At 34.5% G+C, this 22,324-nt stretch overlaps 1 protein-coding gene across 9 annotated transcripts in view; it reads right to left on the reverse strand.

The window, feature by feature from the left end:
* DGKB (diacylglycerol kinase beta) overlaps nt 1-22,324 on the reverse strand; it is an 875,335-nt gene that overhangs the window by 372,124 nt on the left and 480,887 nt on the right. For all 9 annotated transcript variants that reach the window (XM_059885674.1, XM_059885677.1, XM_015468340.3 and 6 more), the window contains one exon: nt 7,928-7,992. In XM_059885674.1, coding sequence (XP_059741657.1) covers nt 7,928-7,992 — 65 coding nt within the window. The remainder of the gene's footprint in view (nt 1-7,927; nt 7,993-22,324) is intronic.

The following is a 22,324-nucleotide window of genomic DNA, read 5'->3' on the forward strand; positions in this document are numbered from 1 at the left end:
TACTATAAATGAGGCATTTAAACTTCATATCAAATTAACTAACTTATCTGGGACTAACTTTATCTATACTAAAGAATGTAGGAATTGAACTCTTAATGAATTACAAATGCTAGCCTCTAGATTACCGATGAACAACTAAAGGAAAAAAATTTCTGTTCTTCACACTGGTCAGCGTTACAAGCTCTTTTGCCAAAATCTTTTGTCCACTGTCTAATTAGTGCCGTGGATCCCCTCAGCCCCTAGAGCACATTTGGTTCTTGTTACAGTTAGACTAATGCTAAACCGGGAAAGGGGCCTGAACACAAAGGAAAGAGAAGCTTCAGTATTTCCAACAATAAAACACTTGGTAAATTAAGGCAGGGTTCTTAGAGCTCTATCCTCAATTCAGAGCTTAAAAAACAGCAGCTTCAACTTATGGCTAGGCTTATCTTTGGTTTTTCTCTTAAAATCGATCATTTATCATGGACTTCTTGAAATTTTATATATATATATATATATATATATATATATATGTACACATTTATATATATTACATATATATATGCTGTCAGCTTAAACAAGAAATAATTTAGTGTTTCAATTTGATAATTATTTTCTGAAAGATTCCATGTACACATAGAATCTATAATAATGAGCAGAAATTCTTTTTAAATTGCCTTCAGTTTAAATTCTTCCCTGTAAGAAAATACTTTATATCTTTGATTATTTATGTCTTGGATTATTCAGTTGTGACTTTTTAGACATCATCTCTGAATTAACCACTGTTACTTCACAAATCTGGTTTCTTAATTTGGTATCCTAGGAATTGTGTTTGTGTGTGAGTCAAAAGTTTTGCATAAAACACTTGCAAATTCATGTAAAGCAAAAACACAAATCCTGAGAATAGAGAGGCAAAATCAAGGAGGAAAAATTTGGAATATTTGCATGGAGATGATATTAATAAAATATCTAAAAGTATCTTGCAAACAGAAACTAACACTGTTTCTTCTTCAGCTAAATCAGATAATATATAAGCAATATATTGTACAATACTCTTTAGAGCTCAATGTTCACCTTAGCTTGGGGGCCCCATAAAATATCCCTCTGTACTCTTACAATGTAGACTTTTCTCCCAGTTTACATTCTTCTGCAGGACCTAGAACCATTTATGGTTTTTGTATAACCCCAAATTCATTTTCCTCATTTGTCTTAGAGAGTTTAAAAATTTAACATCTGGTGCACTGCCCATCACATGAAAAGAACTACTTATTAAATGTCAACCAAATCAATAGCAGATACTGATATTTTATCCAACTTCAAGACCATCACTATTCCTTCTGTTACTCCTCTGCAGTGTCAAAAATAAACAAAACAAACAAACAAAAAAAAGGGAGCAGGAATAAGAAAGCCGGAGAGAATGAAGAAAAGACAGAATGAGAGGCAAAGATGGAAGAAAAGTTACTGAATCTTTTCCTGATTTATGCTCCAGTTCTCACTAACTCTATTTCAAAGAGTTATCTTACAAACATGGTTTTGAACAACTCTGATATAAAAGTTAGCATTTCAGTTTAATGGTACCAGGAAATAATGCACAAAGATTCAGGGGAAGCGAATCTCTTGTGTCAGAGGGCACATGGCTTTAACTCGCTTAACCATTTACATTTCCATCTGCTCAGATCAGACACATATTTAATGAGTTTCAACATACAGATGAAACTATATGGATAGGATAGCATAGTAACTAAATTATTTTAACTTCTGTATTACAAATACAGCAATAAGACATACAATTATGAAAAACTTAATATATGTATGATATGAAAAGCTGAAACTCTCAGAAAATATATATAGCATAAGTGTACACAAATAAATAAGTCTATGGAACACAAATGTACATTTGCATCCCCATGGACTATATAAGCCTGCCAGGGTCCTCTGTCCATGGAATTCTCCAGGCAAAAATATTGGAGTGGGTAGTCATTCCCTTTTCCAGGGAATCTTCCTGACCCAGGGATAGAATCTGGGTCTCCTGCATTGCAGGCAGATACTTTACCAACTGAGCCACCAGGGAAGGTGTGTATATATGTACACAAAAGTATAAATCTATAGTTTATATACCCATCCATTTAACTATGCAATATGTCTTATATGAGGGTAATAGTTTAGCCATCTGGAAAAGCTGACCTAATAATGCTTATACAAAAAATGAAAGAAATGTTATTTAAATGATATAATTGAGTAGTCATTCTAAGTGCCAATGAAAAATGAGTACGTTTTGTTTTTAAACATAGATCAAAGTTGGCTAGGTACACAGAAAATAAAGACATAAAAATGCTTTAGGTCATGAGAATCTCATGGTATATAATTCTGTCCAAAACGTCCCTGTTCAATGTGAAAAATTCTAATGAATACAGCTTTATTCAAAATACTAAATGACAAATATTCAAAATTTTAATATCAATAGTGTCATTTCCCTAGTTGGTTTTTAAAAGATGGTATCATTTACAAATGTGGAAGTTTACAGTGAAACATAATCTGTATTTTTAAATAGAAAAAATGTTTCACTATGCAATAATGAAGTTGTCTTGACTGGTGGATGCAAAAGTGGGGTCAAAGGCCTAAAATACAATGCCACACAGAATTTGAACATTGCTTGTGAAGCTTTGAATGTTTATTTTATTGAATTCTAAGAATATATCGGGCTTCCCAGGTGGCACTAGTGTTTAATGAACATAGCTGCCAATGCAGGAGACAAAAGAGACATGGGTTCAATCCCTGGGTCAGGATGATCCCCTGGAGAAGGAAATAGCAACCCATTCCAGTATTCTTGCCTGGAAAATTCCATGCAGAGGACTCTAGTGGGTTACAGTCAATGAAGTAGCAAAGAATTGGACTCAACTAATCAACTGAGCACACACACACAAGAATATATTATGACTGGTTTTGACTGATAAAAAATATTTGTGTAGTAAAATATCTCTTCAGGTTGTTATAATTTAGGCAAGATTTAATTTTATTGTCTTTTACTTAATGTCACATGATATACAACTGCAAAACAATTATTGTATATACATGTATACACAGAGGTAAGACAGAGAGATCTTTTCTATTCACTCTTTAGTTAAACGCCATCACAGGGTACGTGCTGGCTCAGTCACTTCAGTCGTATCTGACTCTTTGCAACATTATGGATTCTAGCTCGCCAGGCTCCTCCGTCCATGGGGATTCTCCAGGCAAGAACATTGGAGTGGGTTGCCATGCCCTCCTCCAGGGGATCTTCCCCACCCAGGTATCAAACCCATGTCTCTTATGTCTCCTGCACTGGCAGACGGGTTCTTTACCAGTAGCGCCACATGGGAAGCCCAAGGTAATATTAATAACTGAGAATTACATATTGTTAACCTATAAAGTTGATAATACAAGTGTTACAACAAATCTATAAGTAAGCATGTGCTATTAATTAGCAAAGCATTCACAGTGCTCAGGGATTTATATAGTAAAAATTTGTTAACACTGCTGGCTGAGGTCTTGGGATATTAAATACATGAATACAGAAAAATCTTTTAGTACCTAAAAGAAAAGTTATTTAGAATCAAGACTCATTGTAGGCATACTTCAACTTTCTTTCCATTATCTTTCTTGGCAATAAGTAATTAAGATATTTCAAAAACAAATACACCACTTAATAATGTATAATTTAATGAATAAATTTAGTAAATATCTATTCACTGCTCATTATATTCCATGCACTACATAGATACTAAAGTCCCAGAGAGAAAGAGTCTCATTCCATGATCTCCCAAAGCCTATTATCAGGGAAAGAAGTCAAGAATCACTCCACAGCATAAGTGTGTTCTTAAAGGCAGAGGCAAATCTTCTAAATTCATGTTGACTATTACTTTGAGCAATCTGCAGAGCACAAATTCTTTTCAAAGTTAGGTTTTATTAATATAGTGGTGGTGGCTTAGTCTCTAAGTCGTGTCTGACTCTTGCAACCACATGGACTGTAGCCCACCAGGCTCCTCTGTCCAAGGGATTCTCCAGGCAAAGAAACTGGAGTGGGTTGCCAATTCCTTCTCCAGGGGATCTTCCTGACCCAGGAATTGAACCTGGGTCTCCTGCATTTCAGGAAGATTCTCTACCAACTGAGCTGTAAGGGAAGCCCCTTATTAATACGGTAGTATCAAATTATTAGTCCGGAACACTAATTTTTCAGTTTTGTTTCTTCTCACATATTTAGAAGGCAAGGCTCTCTGTCATATCTTATATCATTACCTAGATTCTTAGTTAAAATGCATTATTAAAATTTACATACCAATTTAAGTTTTCTATTTACAGATTTCTTCATAAAACAGCAGAAAGTAGGACAGAAATAAGGCTCATACCTTTGAACAGGGGACTAAGAAAATGATCTTTGTTTCATTCAGAGAGTTAGAGACGAGATACTTTTAAGTGATCAACATGATATAATGAAACAGCATCTTTGTGGAGCACTGCTAGCCCTCGGTGTTTGATAGCAGGTGCATTAAGTGTTGTATGTTAAGAATTGGAATTTGTACTCTAAAAACAAGTTATGACTACATTATTAAGAAGTTTCTGCAAATCACTAAGGCTTTTTCTATAGTTAGCTGCATTTTGCATATTACTTATAAGTCCTTGTTAATTTTACACAGATTTATACATAGAATTCAACCATTTTCTCCAAATTATTATAACCCTTCATAATTATGTTAATATATATTTTAATGTGTTTATGTGCAGTTAATTTTTTTAGGAAAAGCAAAAACTTAAAATGCTTCTTCTAAATAAATTGGGAAAGGTATAATGAATTTGAATTATGAGCATAAGACATAGTAGCACAGACACTTCAAGAGAACAGAAATATTTATTTAAATTCAGTTTGATTAAAGACTATCTTAAAGTTTAGAAAGTTGAAAAGCACATTCCTTTTAACAGTTAACATAGATTTATGTAGAAATTTTGGAAAAAAATATGATATAAACCTCTCAACTAGCACTTGCTTAAGCACCACCAGAAAAATCATTATCTTTCCCAGTTCTTTCAATTTCTGTCATAAGAAGCATAGAGAACAGAACTATATATTTTGGTAATTGATTTCCTTAAGATAATGTTAGAAACATCATGTTCTTTAAAATATAAATGAATTTCAAGGTGAGCATGCTAGAGGATAATATTAATGGCGTATGATTTATTGTGATAAGAGATCTGATCTGAAACACCATTATTAGGAATACTTAAAAAAAATCCATTTGCAAATTCCTGAAAATATGGAAGTGCCATAGCTGAGCCTGTATCGATGTTGAAATCTAGAAAGTTGTCCTTGTGAGTATGAAAGTGCTTGTGCACACTATCTGGCCTTCCTCTTCATATAAATTTATTAGAAAATTTTCATATTCTGAATATGCTGCATTGTAGTGTGGGGAATTACCTAAATGCTCCTAACATTGAGTGAAGACAATCTACAAAAGTTCAGAGTCAATATATATGGATAGTTAACTTGGTAATGTATATCATTTTAGGGCTGACTGTTACCTTAAAAAAATAGTCAGCGATAATTCACTGAGCAACTACTGAAATAGCTGGCATTCTTTGAACTCATACTAGAAACATGTGAGCTGTGTCAATATAGAAAGGATTTTCTATGTTATTACCGTTCCAAATGAAATACTCCCTTTATATAAGCGAGAGTTACTTTTGACTTAAATTTACACTTACGCTTCAGTAAGATGCAGTTTTACATCTTCTAAACTTGGGATACATAAGCACATTGTAGTCAATGATATCTAACCACATGTTAGGCAGTGAGCAATGTCATAGATTAGTACTGCAGTTAATAATAAAAAACTTAAATAGACATATATGAATAATAGAAGTCTTCATTATTAAAATAATTAAAACTATTCTGGAGAACAGAATTGATTAGCTTCGAAGGAGCATTATAAATACTGGCATTCTAATAAAGGCCATCAAACGAGCATCTCATAAATATATCGATACACTGCTCTGTACTCTTCTCCTTTCTCCCTCCCCATTGCACATGTCTCTCTTTCTGTTTCTCTGGTTTTCTCCACTCTCTCCCTCATCCTATCTCTGTTGAATAAGTTTGGAACAAAAATTTTCCCCCTTAAGCATATTTTAATGCATAGATGGGCTTTTAAATTGTAAAACTCCTAAAGGGGTGCACTGCATGCAGCATTTCTCAAGTAGCATCTTTTTGGCTTGAAACCTATTTTAATATATGAATATCAACACATGAAAGACTCATAGAATGGCACTGGGGTAAGCATAAGATAGTTGATTCTATAATATGGCTTTATGTGCTTTAACAAATGTGTTCGTTTCCAGTACATTCAAGGTGGATCATCAAGTGCTAAAATACTTACAAAGTAAATGTAATTTTATTGTTACATCATTTTTACATAAATTTCATGAAATAAAATTAAATCTTGTAAAATGAAAATGTATATTCTAGATATAAAGAAAAATGGTGTAAAGTTTTAAAGAAGTTACTTTTGACTTAATTTTGTAATATAGATGGCATAAAATTAAAATACTGCAATAAAAATTCAGTATCCATCCCATCCACTTCTTTCCCTTTTCCAGAAGAAACCAAAGTTGAAAGATTTTTGCAAATCTTTCTAAAGATATTATATGCACATATACATATTTATTACATACTTTCTTTCCATTTTCCTTAAGACAAAATCATAGATGCTTGAACTATGAAAGAAAAAGTAAACCATAGCATCATGATTTATCATCTGTAGGGTAGGAAGATCTCAAGGTGATACCTGGGGTACATTTTAGAAATACATTTTCATATGTCTTGCTAAAACATTTAATATAGATCAATATAATGAAAAATTAGATAGGATCTTGCATGAAACTATTTAATATGATAATTCTTATATAAAGTAGTACACTAAAGTCTATTGTTAAAACATCTAAAATAGATTTAAAATACATTCATGTATTATGGAATCACATGGAAGAAAAGTATGTCAATCTCCTGGTGTATAACAAAACTGAAATAAACAGAAGAATTTTCAGTACTTGTAAGTGTTCTATAACACTCATGTTATAATGTCAACCTAGCCAAATAGAGAGATCCCAGGGCCTTTGACTTTGAACATTAATATACAAATCACTTAAATATGTATATATAAATGTTGACTATTATTTTGTAACTGTGAAATGAACAGAGTAGAAATGGGTATAATTAAACAAAATATACTTTTGCCCAAAATTTCCTGGGTAGTGGGGTGGAGATGGCCATATTTCCTTCTAGAAATGGGGAAGATAACAAAGCCCATCTTTCTCAATTTCCCTGAATATCAGCAAAAGTCAGTATCTACATTTCTGAGGAAATAATGTCTGTGTATTGTTATAGCAGCAAAACTAATTTTGGCTTTCAAGGGCTTTTGCTCTGAAGAGAAAGTCTTTAACAGTAGTTTTTGTCAGCACTTATATTTCTCTGGTTAATTTTCCATTTAGCTGAAGCCAATACAGGACTGATAGTACAAAAATTAGAGGTCTTATATGATACCTGTGGAATGTACAGTTACTCAGCATGACCAAATCAGAGCCGCGTGATTCTCCTTCAGATTTAGGATGATCACCCCTCACATACTGGGCCACGTAAAGGCTTCCAGTGTATCCTCATAACTACCTTCACCTTATACTTGATATCTGTCTTCTCAGTATGAAAATGGACCAAAGATGACCTCATTGTATTCCCCATTATAACCTCCCTAAAATTTAGCAAGGAAAATTAAATATGTTTACATTTATGTCTTAATACTTATACACATGCCAAGCCCTATTCAGTCATTCACATGTTAAATGCTTTATATCATACAGTGACCCTTTTTATGACACAGTCCATCAACAGCAACCATAATTACAATGAATCATTTTTTCATCTTACCTACTATTGAATTTTTCTGGGTGTTTCTCTCTCATGATATGGAATCTGTGTGCAATGGAAGCATCCTAAGGAGAGAAAGAGAAACAAAAGACAGGACAGTTTATGATCCTAATATCTTGTGGAAACAATTAAAAGAGAAAAAATTAAAGAATAATAGTTTAAATTAACCTTTCCTAAAAAATACCATTGTCAAGAAGATATTGTGTAATTAGGCAGAAACGAGTAATACACGTAAATTCTGTACAAGTATGAATTAGTCACTGTTGGTTACTTTTCATATTTACTTCAAGGAATTAATTTCTATATAATGCATACACCTCCTCTACATGCTTTTGGTCTATGCTTAAAGAATGTTTAAAATAGTTCATTTGTACATAAATGCCAAAAAATATTTAAAATTCTTGTTATACAAAAGCTAGAAAGATGGTGTAAGTGGAGAAATGATCGAGTGCAGAAGCTCTTACTCTCCTCATCTTTTGAGATTAATTATGGCAAAAAATATAATGTGAATGTTTCTATCTAGTACAGGTAAGTTTGATACATGACTTCAAAGTTTGTTAAGAGTGTACTGGATGTGTAGTTATTAACTGCTCATTCCACAAGCTACTTTCGGACTTATCTTGATTACCAGAGAAAAATAACAAAGGGGAAATTTACTTTTGGAAAATTGGTGACAAGTGTATCTAAACTCTGAGATCCCAAATATACCAGTTCCACACCCTAATGGATGTTTCTTCCATTTAGGAAATGCATTCAGAATTTCTATGACACAGAATCACACAATATGTGAGACTGGTGGAATATTGTGATTCATGCTTCTCAACTTGCTGTTCTTTCTGACTTTTAATAGTTGTCTCTATTATTCTAAGCAAGGAGATATTTTCCCTTTCTTCATCGACACACGATTAATCACTCCAATGAGAAACTAATATATTTACCAGTCATCTCAGAAGAAATGGGGCAATTTTAGCGAATAACTGTTAATTTTGTTTCCTAGTAGGGATAAAAGAAAAAGAAAAACCAAACACAAAGGAAATAAAGAAGCTGTGTATTTGAAAGAATCCTGAAAACACTAATCAAGGATTAAAAGTCTAATGAATGAAATGAAAAGGCTAATGTGCTTACTCATGCATAACAAAGCATTAGCCACAAGAGAGGGACCAATGCCCTCTGCAGATGGCAGACAGAGCACTGCTTTCCCCCAAGATAGAGATGTGATAGAACTCTAAATGCTTTTGTATATTTTATCCTCTAAAAAGTGTTGAGTAATTGAATTAATCCACAAGGGTAAAGGACACGAAGGTATAGACAGATGTGTAGTGAAACAACACTTGTAAAATAAAAGTTATTGAAAAATTCTATGTTTTGATATTCTGATATAATTTTGTTATACATACATGGTCAATTTCCTGGTTTGCTAAGTATGAATATCAAGGTGTTCACTCTTATTAGTCCAGTAGCTTTGAAAAAAATTTTTCACTAATAACTCATAAAAATACATTTTAAATAAAGCAAAGTTCTGTTGCTATGGTATGAAATTATAGGAAAAATCTGAGTTGGGCTATTATTGGTGTATTATACAGCGTTATCATTAATTAATTTTTAAAAATCATTTATTTTGATTTTATCCCTAATCTGGTTCAAAATCGATTTGGAATATCTTATTATGTAGTTAAATGCCTTCATCCAATAGACTATTTAAACAAAACTAAAGAAACATGAATCGAGTACTAAGAATGAATGGTCAATATTAGTTATCCACAGGGATATGATCAGTGAATTTACCTCTGCTTGAATTATTTGTTTCTAAGTTATAGAAGTGAAACTTTTAAAAGTAGATTGCTTCATAAGCATATATTTTTGCAATAATAGATCTCTTGCTTTCCAAAACAACATAAATAGGACAGATGGAGGGAGGGAGGGAGGGAGAAGAAGAGAAGAGAAAGGAGAGGATCAGATCAAAAGACCATTTATGTAGACTGGACTATAACTGACTAAATTCCTAGAAATACAGAACAACACACAGCCAAAGACAAACTTCGACTTAGATCCTCTATTTCCAAGACACTCAGGCAATGAATCATGTAGGAAAGAGACGGGGGAAATAAAAGCTAGTGAAGAACACTGGCATGCCTTTTCCTTGTGTTGAATGGGTCCCACCACAAAGAGAGAGCTGGCATTGCTGAGTAAAGGATGGATAAGGAACAATGACAGCAGGTGTTCATTTGGATGAAAATTCAGACTAAATTCCCATGGGACCCTGTCCCTTTGGCATAACCCCAAGAGGCTTCAAAGAGAACTGCCAAACCCTGCAAACTTACCCAGCAGCCATATTTCAGGGACACTAAAGGTTCTCTAAGAAGACCAAATAATAAAACACAGGCTTCCCAAGTGGCGCAGTGGTAAAGAACCTGCCTGCCAATGCAGGAGATGTAAGAAACATGGGTCTCATCCCTGGGTCAGGAAGATTCCCCAGAGGAGGAAATAGCACTCACTTCAGTATTCTTGTTTGGAAAATTCCATGGACAGAAGAGCCAGATGGGCTAAAGACCATGGGTTCACAAGAGCTGAACACTACTGAATGTGCACACACACACAGTGTTGGTTTTTTACATGAACTTTGCCCTTTCAGGCTCTCTATATTGCAGTTTTTAGGAAACAAAACTTAAACTGGCATCTCTTTCATATCCTAGAATGGTTAAATGTTGAGTTCAGACAGACTTTCACTTTCAAGACTTGTTACTTTGAGCAAATTACTTATTTACCATGAGTCACGGTTTTCTTATCTTTACAAGAAGATACTAATACCCCTTTATAAAAGTACTGTGGTGAGATATTTTTCGATTATTTTGTATAGCAATTGCAATAGTCTTCTGTATAACTGGGGTATTCATATATTCTACACCCACATTAGAATGTTACTGAAAGTTAAGGAGAACGCTAAAAAATAGTTGAATTTGATAATTTTGAAAGATATATTTACTGACTCTCAATTTGGTTTTATTATTTCCTGAATTTTAAAAAATTTTCATCTTAATTTAAAAAATAAAATCAGATAGAGAAAATAAAACTTATTCATTTTTTTAAAGCAAAAAAATTTAAATCTCATTAGGTTGATTTTCAAAGCAGAGTATTTTGTGTAGTACTTTATAATTTATATATATGTAAATATGTACATATGTGTGTGCATATATATGCATACATATATAAATATGTATATATACAAATATATATACACATGCATACAAATATATCAAAGAATTAGCTTCTTAGCCATATCTACCTTTAATACTCTGTACTGGTATTTTTCTAAAGACTAATTTTTTTCTTTTCCTATGAGAGCTTATTATTTTTTTTAAAAATGAAGTTAACTTAAATCTCCAAAGTGGCATTTTAAGTTATGAAAAAGTTGATTATTTTCTGTAGGTTATAACATTTTAAATAGAGCAAACAAAATTTCTGAGATATCTATAAACAGCAAACTCTACTAAGAAGAGGACATTATCAATACTAATCTTTTACTTGAGGTGTAAAATATACTTACCCAAATATTATCATAGGTACTATATTTTTAATTCATTTAAAGAATATTTCTCTGACAATTATTTTTACAAAACTTGACAAATAATTTATTTCTGAATATTATAGCAAATTAAACATTTTCTCAATTCCATTACAGTTTAGGATAGAATATAAATCTAATGAATGACAAATGGATATTATCAAGAGTTATTCCAAATGCAACCATAGAATTTAAAATTAAACTTTGTATACTAGATGAATTTTCACTGATTTCCTGAAATAGTTCAGTTCCTCCTTAGTTTTGGATGAATAAATGACTTCCTGTGTGTGTTTTTTTTTCTTTAATAACTGCGATTTCTTCAAGAGCTTCAAGAGCTGAAATGTGTGATGTTCCATTTGTTATTTTTTGAATATTTTTCAAAGATTTTCAAATGAAATTTTGATGTATTATTTACATATAATAAAGTTTACCAATTTTAAGTGTACAATTAAATGTCCTGAGGAAGGTTTTAATAACTACTGTCAACAATCACGATACACAAAATTTCCATCACCCCAAAAGTTCCATAAGGCCCTTTGCATTTATGTACTTTCATACATATATACATATACAAATCATTGATTTGCTGTCTTTATAGTTTGTCTTTTCTAATATTTCCTATAAACGGAAATTAAAAGTACTCTCATGTCTGGCTTCTTTCATTTACTACAATGTCTTTAAGATTCAGTCATTTGTTCCAATGTCAGGGGTTTGTCCCTTTTAATTGCTAAGTAGTATTCTATTAAATAAGTATACTGCAAGCTGTTTGTTTATTCATTAATTGCTGACATTTGGCTTTTATGCATAAAAGTGCTATAATCTTTTGAGCACAATTCTTTTTGTACACATGTGTGATTATGCCTTTGTGTAAAAACTTAGGAATGAGACTGCTGTGTTCGATGGTATGAGTATATTTAACTTTATATAAAATAAAAACATCACCTTATTTTTCAAAGTACTTGTACCATTTTGCATTCCTACTAGTAAAGTATGTGAGTTCCAGTTACTCGACATCTTTACCCACACTCCACATCTACAGCCAGTCTTGATAGACTTTTTAAATTTTACCCTCCTAAGAAACAGTATTCTGTTTTAGAGCGTTAACCCTTATTGAGTCACACTATCTGCTTCAGTACAAGGGTCTGTCAATTCTGGCAAAATTATAGGATTTCAAGGTTCTGGTACAGATTTAATAAATGCTTCCAGCTTTATCACAATTCATTCATTCTCACAGCTGTTAGATACCTTCTCAGCTTTGCTATATTCAACAATTACAAAAGAGCAATGAGCACTTTGAAAGTCCATTTGTGCGTTCAACTCAACACTCATCCCATGCACAGCCTCAAGGATTTCAAAGGATTTTTTTTTTTTTAATTCCTTCAAAAGATTTTCAGAGAATATCTTAGGGTATCTCTTTTTAAAGAACTAGAGCTCTCAAATTGATTATGATCTTTTTTTTTTTTGTTAAAGTGAAGTAAAATTGTTAGTTGCTTCAGTCTCTCCAACTCTTTGTGACCCTATGGACTGTAGCCTTGGGGGTTCCTCTGTCCATGGGATTCTCCAGGCAAGAATACTGGAATGGGTTGCCATGCCCTCCTCTAGGGGAACTTTCAGACCCAGGGACTGATATGTAGTATTAGTTAGTTAGTTGCTCAGTCATGTCCAACTCTTTGCAATCCCATGTACTGTAGCCTGCCGGGCTCTTCTGTCCATGGAATTATCCAGGCAAGAATATTGGAGTGGGTAGCCATTCTCTTTTCCAAGGGATCTTCCCGACCCAGGTATTGAACCTGAGTCTCCTGCATGGCAGGCAGATTCTTACCATCTGAGCCACCAGGGAAGCCAATATACTTTAAATAAAAGCAATATTTAAAAATTCAATGTATATAAAAGTATATGAAATGTGAAAGACCCACTTTTCCCCAATTTTAATTCTGAGAGATAATAACCAAGGTCCTTGCTATGCATCATTTTGAAAACAGCCTATCTAAAAATCATAAATGTATGAAAATACATATGCACAACTGTATATTTACAAAAATAGACATACAAACTGCGCTGAAACTTGGATTTTTTTTTCACTTATCAATAAAGCATATACATATCCAGGAAACAGGAATTTTCCTAATGTTTTTAATGCCAGTAGCCTATTGCCCTTAATAGATGTGCTATTATTTATGCAGCTATCTCCTTTTTGTAGTGGTTTGGGTTTACTATTTTGCTACCAAAATTAATATATAATGTTTTGTTACCAAATTCTATACAACCTTCATGCATCTCTGTGAATATATATTTACAACAAATACTCAGAAGTGGAATTCCTGGCTGAAAGTGTAGGTAAGTATTATGTTTTATTGTGTAGTGAAAAATTACTCTCTAAAATGTTAACACATTCCCACTAACAGTGTCTAACGTGACTAGTCATCATTAAGATTATCAACTTCTGAATTTGATGGGCTAAAAAGTATTGACACAATTGTTTAAATAAAGTTTTGTCATTGTTGATTGAAGTTGATCTTTCCATATGATTTTGTTCATATTTATTGATTTGTGGACTACCTACTTAAGTATGTTATCCATTTGGTCTATGTACATTAAGAAACTATTTATGTTAATAACCATAGTGAGGAAATAGTACTTAAATATTTACTACTACTGACAGAATGTGGTCCACTGGAGAAGGGAATGACAAACCACTTCAGTATTCTTGCCTTGAGAACCCCATGAACAGTATGAAAAGGCAAAATGATAGGATACTGAAAGAGGAACTCCCCAGGTCAGCAGTATGCTGACCCCAACTGGAGATCAGTGGAGAAATAACTCCAGAAAGAATGAAGGGATGGAGCCAAAGCAAAAAGAATACCCAGTTGTGGATGTGACTGGTAATAGAAGCAATGTCCGATGCTGTAAAGAGCAATATTGCTTAGGAACCTGGAATATCAGGTCCATGAATCAAGGCAAATTGGAAGTGGTCAAACAGGAGATGGCAAGAGTGAACGTCGACATTCTCAGAATCAGCAAACTGAAATGGACTGGAATGGGTGAATTTAACTCAGATGACCATTACATCTACTACTGTGGGTAGGAATCCCTCAGAAGAAATGGAGTAGCCATTATGGTCAACAAAAGAGTCCGAAATGCAGTACTTGGATGAAATGTCAAAAACGACAGAATGATCTCTGTTCATTTCCAAGGCAAACCAATATCACAGTGATTCAAGTCTATGCCCTAACCAGTAATGCTGAAGAAGTTTAAGTTGAATGGTTCTATGAAGACCTACAAGACCTTTTAGAACTAACACCCAAAAAAGATGTCCTTTTCATTATAGGGGACTGGAATGCAAAAGTAGGAAGTCAAGAGATACCTGGAGTAACAGGCCAATTTGGCCTTGGAGTACAGAATGAAGCAGGGCAAAGGCTAATAGAGTTTTGTCAAGAAAATGCACTGGTCATAGCAAACACCCTCTTCCAACAACACAAGAGAAGACCCTACATATGGACATCACCAGATGATCAACATTGAAATCATATTGATTATATTCTTTGCAGCCAAAGATGGAGAAGCTCTATACAGTTAACAAAAACAAGACCAGGAGCTGACTGTGGCTCAGATCATGAACTCCTTATTGCCAAATTCAGACTAAAATTGAAGACAGTAGGGAAAACCACTAGACCATTCAGGTATGACCTAAATCAAATCCTTTATGATTATACAGTGGAAGTGAGAAATAGATTTAAGGGACTAGATCTGATAGATAGAGTGCCTGAAGAACTATGGAATGAGGTTCATGACATTATACAGGAGACAGGGATCAAGACCATCCCCATGGAAAAGAAATGCAAAAAAGCAAAATGGCTGTCTGGGGAGGCCTTACAAATAGCTGTGAAAAGAAGAGAAGTGAAAACCAAAGGAGAAAAGGAAAGATACAAGCATCTGAATGCAGATTCCAAAGAATAGCAAGAAGAGATAAGAAAGCCTTCCTCAGCGATCAATGCAAAGAAATAGAGGAAAACAATAGAATGGGAAAGACTAGAGATCTCTTCAAGAAAGTTAGAGATACCAAGGGAACATTTCATGCAAACATGGGCATAATAAAGGACAGAAATGGTATGGACCTAACAGAAGCAGAAGATATTAAGAAGAGGTGGCAAGAATACACAGAAGAACTGTACAAAAAAGATCTTCACGACCAAGATAATCACGATGGTGTGATCACTTATGTAGAGCCAGACATCCTGGAATGTGAAGTCAATTGGGCCTTAGAAAGCATCACTACGAACAAAGCTAGTGGAGGTGATGGAATTCCAGTTGAGCTATTTCAAATCTTGAAAGATGATTCTGTGAAAGTGCTACACTCAATATGCCAGCAAATTTGGAAAACTCAGCAGTAGCCACAGGACTGGAAAAGGTCAGTTTTCATTCCAATCCCAAAGAAAACCAATGCCAAAGAATGTTCAAACTACCACACAATTGCACTCATCTCACACACTAGTAAAGTAATGTTCAAAATTCTTCAAGCCCGGCTTCAGCAATACATGAACCATGAACTTCCAGATGATCAAGCTGGTTTTAGAAAGGCAGAGGAACCCGAGATCAAATTGCCAACAACTGCTGGATCATGGAAAAAGCAAGAGAGTTCCAGAAAAGCATCTATTTCTGCTTTATTGACTATGCCAAAGCCTTTGACTGTGTGGATCACAATCAACTGTGGAAAATTCTGAAAGAGACAGCAATACCAGACCACCTGACCTGCCTCTTGAGAAATTTGTATGCAGGTCAGGAAGCAACAGTTAGAACTGGACATGGAACAACAGACTGGTTCCAAATAGGAAAAGGAGTACGTCAAGGCTGTATATTGCCACCCTGCTTATTTAACTTATATGCAGAGTACATCATGAGAAATGCCGGGCTGGAAGGAGCACAAGCTAGAATCAAGATTACCGGGAGAAATATCAGTAACCTCAGATATGCAGATGACACCACCCTTATGGCAGAAAGTGAAGAGGAACTCAAAAGCCTCTTGATGAAAGTGAAAGTGGAGAGTGAAAAAGTTGACTTAAAGCTCAACATTCAGAAAACAAAGATTATGGCATCCAGTACAGTGGAAACAGTGGCCGACTTTATTTTTCTGGGCTCCAAACTCACTGCAGATGGTGACTGCGGCCATGAAATTAAAAGACGCTTCCTCCTTGGAAGGAAAGTTATGACCAACCTAGATAGCATATTCAAAAGCAGAGACGTTACTTTGCCAACAAAGTCCGTCTAGTCAAGGCTTTGGTTTTTCCAGTGGTTATGCGTGGATGTGAGAGTTGGACTGTGAAGAAAGCTGAGCAACAAAGAACTGATGCTTTTGAACTGTGGTGTTGGAGAAGACTCTTGAGAGTCCCTTGGACTGCAAGGAGATCCAACCAGTCTATTCTGAAGGAGATCAGGTCTGGGAAATCTTTGGAAGGAATGATGCTAAAGCTGAAACTCCAGTACATTGGCCACCTCATGTGAAGAGTTAACCATTGGACAAGACTCTGATGCTGGGAGGGATTGGGGGCAGGAGTAGAAGGGGACGACAGAGGATGAGATGGCTGGATGGCATCACTGACTCGATGGACGTGAGTCTGAGTGAACTCCGGGCGATGGTGATGGATAGGGAGGCCTTGCGTGCTGCAATTCATGGGGTCGCAAAGAGTTGGACATGACTAGCAACTGTACTGAACTGAACTACTGAAGCACTGTTTTAAAAGCTTTATAGTAGTATTTCATTTAATCCCATACAAAATTTTATGAGCTAACTATTGTTATCTAGCATTACAAATTAGGAAATAGGATTACAGAACTTTTAATCATCCCAGACCATATGAGAAAGTGATATAGAATTATCAATTGAATAAAAGAAATATCTTTAGAATGCAGGCATTTCATGCCCTTTTCACTAATATAGAAAAAGCCATGCATTGCAAATATTTCACAAGTCTGTTTTTTTACTTTTTACTTTGTAGAGTTTAAACTGTATTTCAGTTATATCAACATTTTCTGAGTTTTGAGTCATGCTTAGAAATCTCTTTCTTTTCTCCAATTTAGGAATAATACTACTTTTTGTATATCTTGCCATTATTGTTAGGGGAAGCACACTGATTGAAACCTCCCAACCTAGCCAGGCACCACAGTAACCATTTGCATGAGTTTTATGACAAGAGATCCTGATAAGGAATACGGAACTAATAAGCCACCACCAACCAGAAGAGTTCAGGAAAGGTCTAAAGGAGACACCGTGTGTCCGTCCACTTCCCCGAATCCCTCTCATTAGCATCCATCTTGGCTGAGCGATGAGTGCACCACCAGGAAAGACTCTGAATTAGAATGATTGGCCAAAGACCACAGAAAACTAATCCCATCACCATAAAGCCCGAGACTGCGAGCCACGCGGCAGAGCAGTTCTCCTGGGTTCCCTTACCCTACTGCTCTCCACTCGGACGTCCTTTCCCAATAAAATCTCTTGCTTTGTCAGCACATGTGTCTCCTCGGACAATTCATTTCCGAGTGTTAGACAAGAGCCCAGTTTTGGGCCCTGGAAGGGGTCCGCCTTCCTGAAATACTATGACTTCATATTTTACAGTGTCATATCTGAATCTTTTCATATTATTTTGGCATAAGAGTTAAGCAGAAATTTTGCCGAATTTTTGCCAAAATACATATTATTTATGTTAATACGAGTTTGTCAACAGTTCATGTTTCCCTCTTTGTTTGAAAGACACTCTTATATATAATAAATGTCCATCTCTGCATTTCTCTGTTACTCTGAACCAGTATACCAAATTATTTCAATTATTGTAATTCTGTAATCAATTTTCATATTTTTGGGGCAAGGATCATATTCCTCATTTAACTCTTTTACAAATGTATGATTATTTAGAAGATTTGGTAAAATTTGACATCATTTTTATTCACATTACCTTGCTATGAATATTCAGCTAAAATCCTTGGGTGTTGCAATTAGATCTGATTTGATAGATAATTTTGGAAGAATTAGAATGTTTTATAATATTACATGCTATTTTTTAAGATGTATTTCTCTGCTTACTATATTTTCTCATATGATTTTTAGTAGGGTCCAAAATTTTCTTCACATTAAGTCTGATATATTTTTATTAATCTCATACATACTTTATACTTATCTGACTTTTGTATTTACCATAATATGATTCTTTATTATTTTGTCTTTTTAACTAGCTATGTTTTATATAGAAAACATTTTTATTATTTATTATTAATCTTTTAAACCTTATAATTCTGTTATTTTATATGGTTCCCTTCAATTGATTGAGTTTTTCTTGGAACTCAGTCCTACCATCTATAAACATGCTCCAGCTCCTTTCAGACATTTCCACCTCTAAGTCTTTTTTCTTATCTAATTGCTTTACATAGTACACCCAGAACAATACCAAATGGAAATGCTGGTATACATTTTGCATTTTTAATTTACTAATAATATATGTAATATGTTGTTATTACTCAAAATGCTTTCTTCACTTTTGAGAAATTATGTTTTTATCAGACTTAGAGATGTTTTATTCAGTTATATTTTATTAAGAGTTGTCTCCCTTTCTTGCTTTATTTTTCTATAATACCAATGATCATCTTACACACAGCATGCTAACACAATCTGACAGGCTATGTATTTGTCTTTTACAGCTTTTTTATCATCTTCTCCTCTTAAGTACTGTGCAAGGTGATGTAGGCTCAGTGAGTATACACATTTTCTATGTGTCTGATTCACTTCCATATCACAGAATGGGATATCATATCATTTTACTAGCCTACGAAAGAACAAGCACTCAAATTGTGATTGACTGAATGGATAAATTATTAAAATAATCACTAGACACTGACTGACGATAGCAGAGAGGTTGAGAACTTGGACTCTGGAGTTAAACTTCCTGAGTTTGAGACCTGCTGTAACCTTAACTGGATCTTTGACCTTAAAAAGTTGCTTAGGCTATTAGTGTTTCTAATTTCCCATTTCTAAAATAGGAATGATACTAGTACTACCTGCTTTACTATGAAGACGTGGATGTTCTAATAAAATAGTGCCTGACATTATAAAGCAAGCAAATAAATGCTAGCTCTTATTATTACAGAAATATATTTATCACTTTGAGAGTCACATGATTTTCTCTTTTGGTTTACTGGTTTAGTAAATTAAATAAATTCCTATATGCATTAGATGAAGCACTTAAGAGACAGTTGGGCTTTGGTATTTAAAACTTTGTGGACTTCAGAAAAGTTACACTATTCATAAAAGATACATTAAATAACAAACCCAAAGGGTCAGGAACAACATATTGTAAAATTCACATATATCTGTACTAGGACATATGGATATTGACTTAAAGAAAGATAAATTAACACTGCAAAGAATATGCCAGTTCAGATTATACATCTCACAAAGTAAATAATGAAAATATTAGTTTTCTGAGCTTTGTTAGTTTTGAAATTTTGAATAAGAGATTACAGTCCTATAATATATTTCCCACCTGCAGTTAATCTGTGTTCTCCTGACACTCTTTACCTGAATATCTGAAATACACAATGTATTTTCTGTTAATATTTTATTTGAAACATTACATCGATAGCTACAGACAAGATTATTTCATAGGCAGATTTTTGTCAGATATTGATATTCGTTTTGTTGGCTTAATAAAGGGAGTCAGGTTTCCATTTTATGGCTTACAATAGTTAATAAAGCAAAGAGTTTATTCTTTGAAGGTTTTAAAGGACTATGTGTGAATTACTGGCCTAGCAGTTTTTGGAAGAAGCAACATCATGACAATTTTCTAAATTTCTGTGATTTACTTAGGTTTCCTCTTTACATATAAGTCAGTATTTTTCATGATGTCATCTGTAGGCTGAAAGGTGGCCACCTAATTCCTAGAAGGTATTAAAACCTAATTCTGACAACCTTGTAAACTTCTTGCAGATGTTTCCAACTCAAGTATTGATATTGCTTGGGGTCGATTACCCTGTGCTATCTTGCCCTTTCTTTCAAGGAGGAATGTTTAACTGTTACACTGTGCTTGTTTCATCACCATAGAAAGCAGTTAACTTGGTTTCTAGTTTTATACAATAAATAATTTTTTTTCTGAGTCTCATCTATAACTGATTCTGATGATTTAGAAGATGGGATTTGGTACTGTGAGGTGATGACATTTACATGAAACTTCTGACCAGAGGTGTGATTAAAACAGTCATAAAATAATAAAGTATGTCTGAAGATTCTCCAAGCCAGGCTCAAAATTCTCCAAGCCACACTTCAACAGTACATGGACCCAGAACTTCCAGATGTTCAAGCTGAATTTAGAAAAGGCCAAACCAGAGATCACATTGCCAACATCCATTGTATCACCAAAAAAGCAAGATAGTTTCAGAAAAAAAAAATCTACTTTTGCTTTATTAACTAAGATAAAGCCTTTGACTGTGTGGATCACAATAAACTGTGGAAAATTCTGAAAGAGATGGGAATACCAGACTACCTGATCTGCCTCCTGAGAAACCTGTATGCAGGTCAAGAAGCAACAGTTAGTCCTGGGCATGGAACAAAGGACTGGTTCCTTTGAATCAGTCTTATGAAAGGAGTAGGTCAAGGTTGTATATTGTCACCCTGCTTATTTAACTTTTATGTAGAGCACATCATGTGAAATACCAGGCTGGATGAATCACAAGTGGGAATCAAGATGGCTGGGAGAAATATCAACAACCTCAGATATGCAGATGATACCACTTTAATGGCAGAGAGTGAACTAAAGAGCCTCTTGATGATGGTGAAAGAGAAGAGTGAAAAAGCTGGCTGAAAACTCAACTTTCAAAAAACAAAGATCATGGCATCTGGTCCCCCATCACTTCTTGGCAAACAGATGGGGGAAAAGTGCAAACAGTGACAGATTTTATTCTCTTGAGCTACAAAATCATTGTGGACAGTGACTGCAGCCATGAAATTAAAAGATGTTTGCTCCTTGGAAGAAAGCTATGACAAACCTAGGCAGCGTATTAAAAAGCAGAGACATCACTCTACCAACAAAGTTCGTATAGTCAAAACTATGGTGTTTCCAGTAGTCATGTATGGATGTGAGAGTTGGACCATAAAGAAGGCTGAGCACCAAAAAATTGATGCTTTTGAACTGTGGTGTTGCAGAAGACTCTTGAGAGTCCCTTGGACTGCAAGGAGATCAAACCAGTCAATCCTAAAGGATATGAACCCTGAATATTCATTGGAAGGACTGATGCTGAAGCTCAAAGTCCAATACTTTGACCACCTGATGCAAACAGACAATTCACTGGAAAAGACTCTGATGCTTGAAAGACTGAGGGCAAGAGGAGATGGGAGTGACAGAGGATAAAATGGTTAGATGGCATCACTGACTCAATGGACATGAGGTTGAGCAAACTTAGAGAGTTAGTGAAAGACAGGGAAGTATGGCATGCTTCAGTTCATGGTGTCACAGAGAGTAAGACATGATTTGGTGACTGAACAGCAACAACAACAATACCATGTGACTCTATAAGGTAAATACTATGGTAAAGAAAACAGCGACGTTTCATCAGTTTGTATAACCTATCATAGGTCATCAAGTTGGAGTAGTCACACACAGAGACACATCCACACAGGAAAATAATAATCCACTGTCTCCAAAGGCCAACTGCTTCCAAAATTATTCTAGCTTTATTAAAAAATGATTTCCAAATGAGACTATGTTCTTTATGTCTTAAAAATGATACTAAGAAATGGTTGGTTTCAGTAGGTACCTGAAGGTGACAATGTATGCTCTTTTTACCTGGTCTATCTT

This window comes from Bos taurus, chromosome 4 (genome assembly GCF_002263795.3).
Source record: "Bos taurus isolate L1 Dominette 01449 registration number 42190680 breed Hereford chromosome 4, ARS-UCD2.0, whole genome shotgun sequence".
In the NCBI taxonomy this organism is placed as follows: Eukaryota; Metazoa; Chordata; class Mammalia; order Artiodactyla; family Bovidae; genus Bos; species Bos taurus.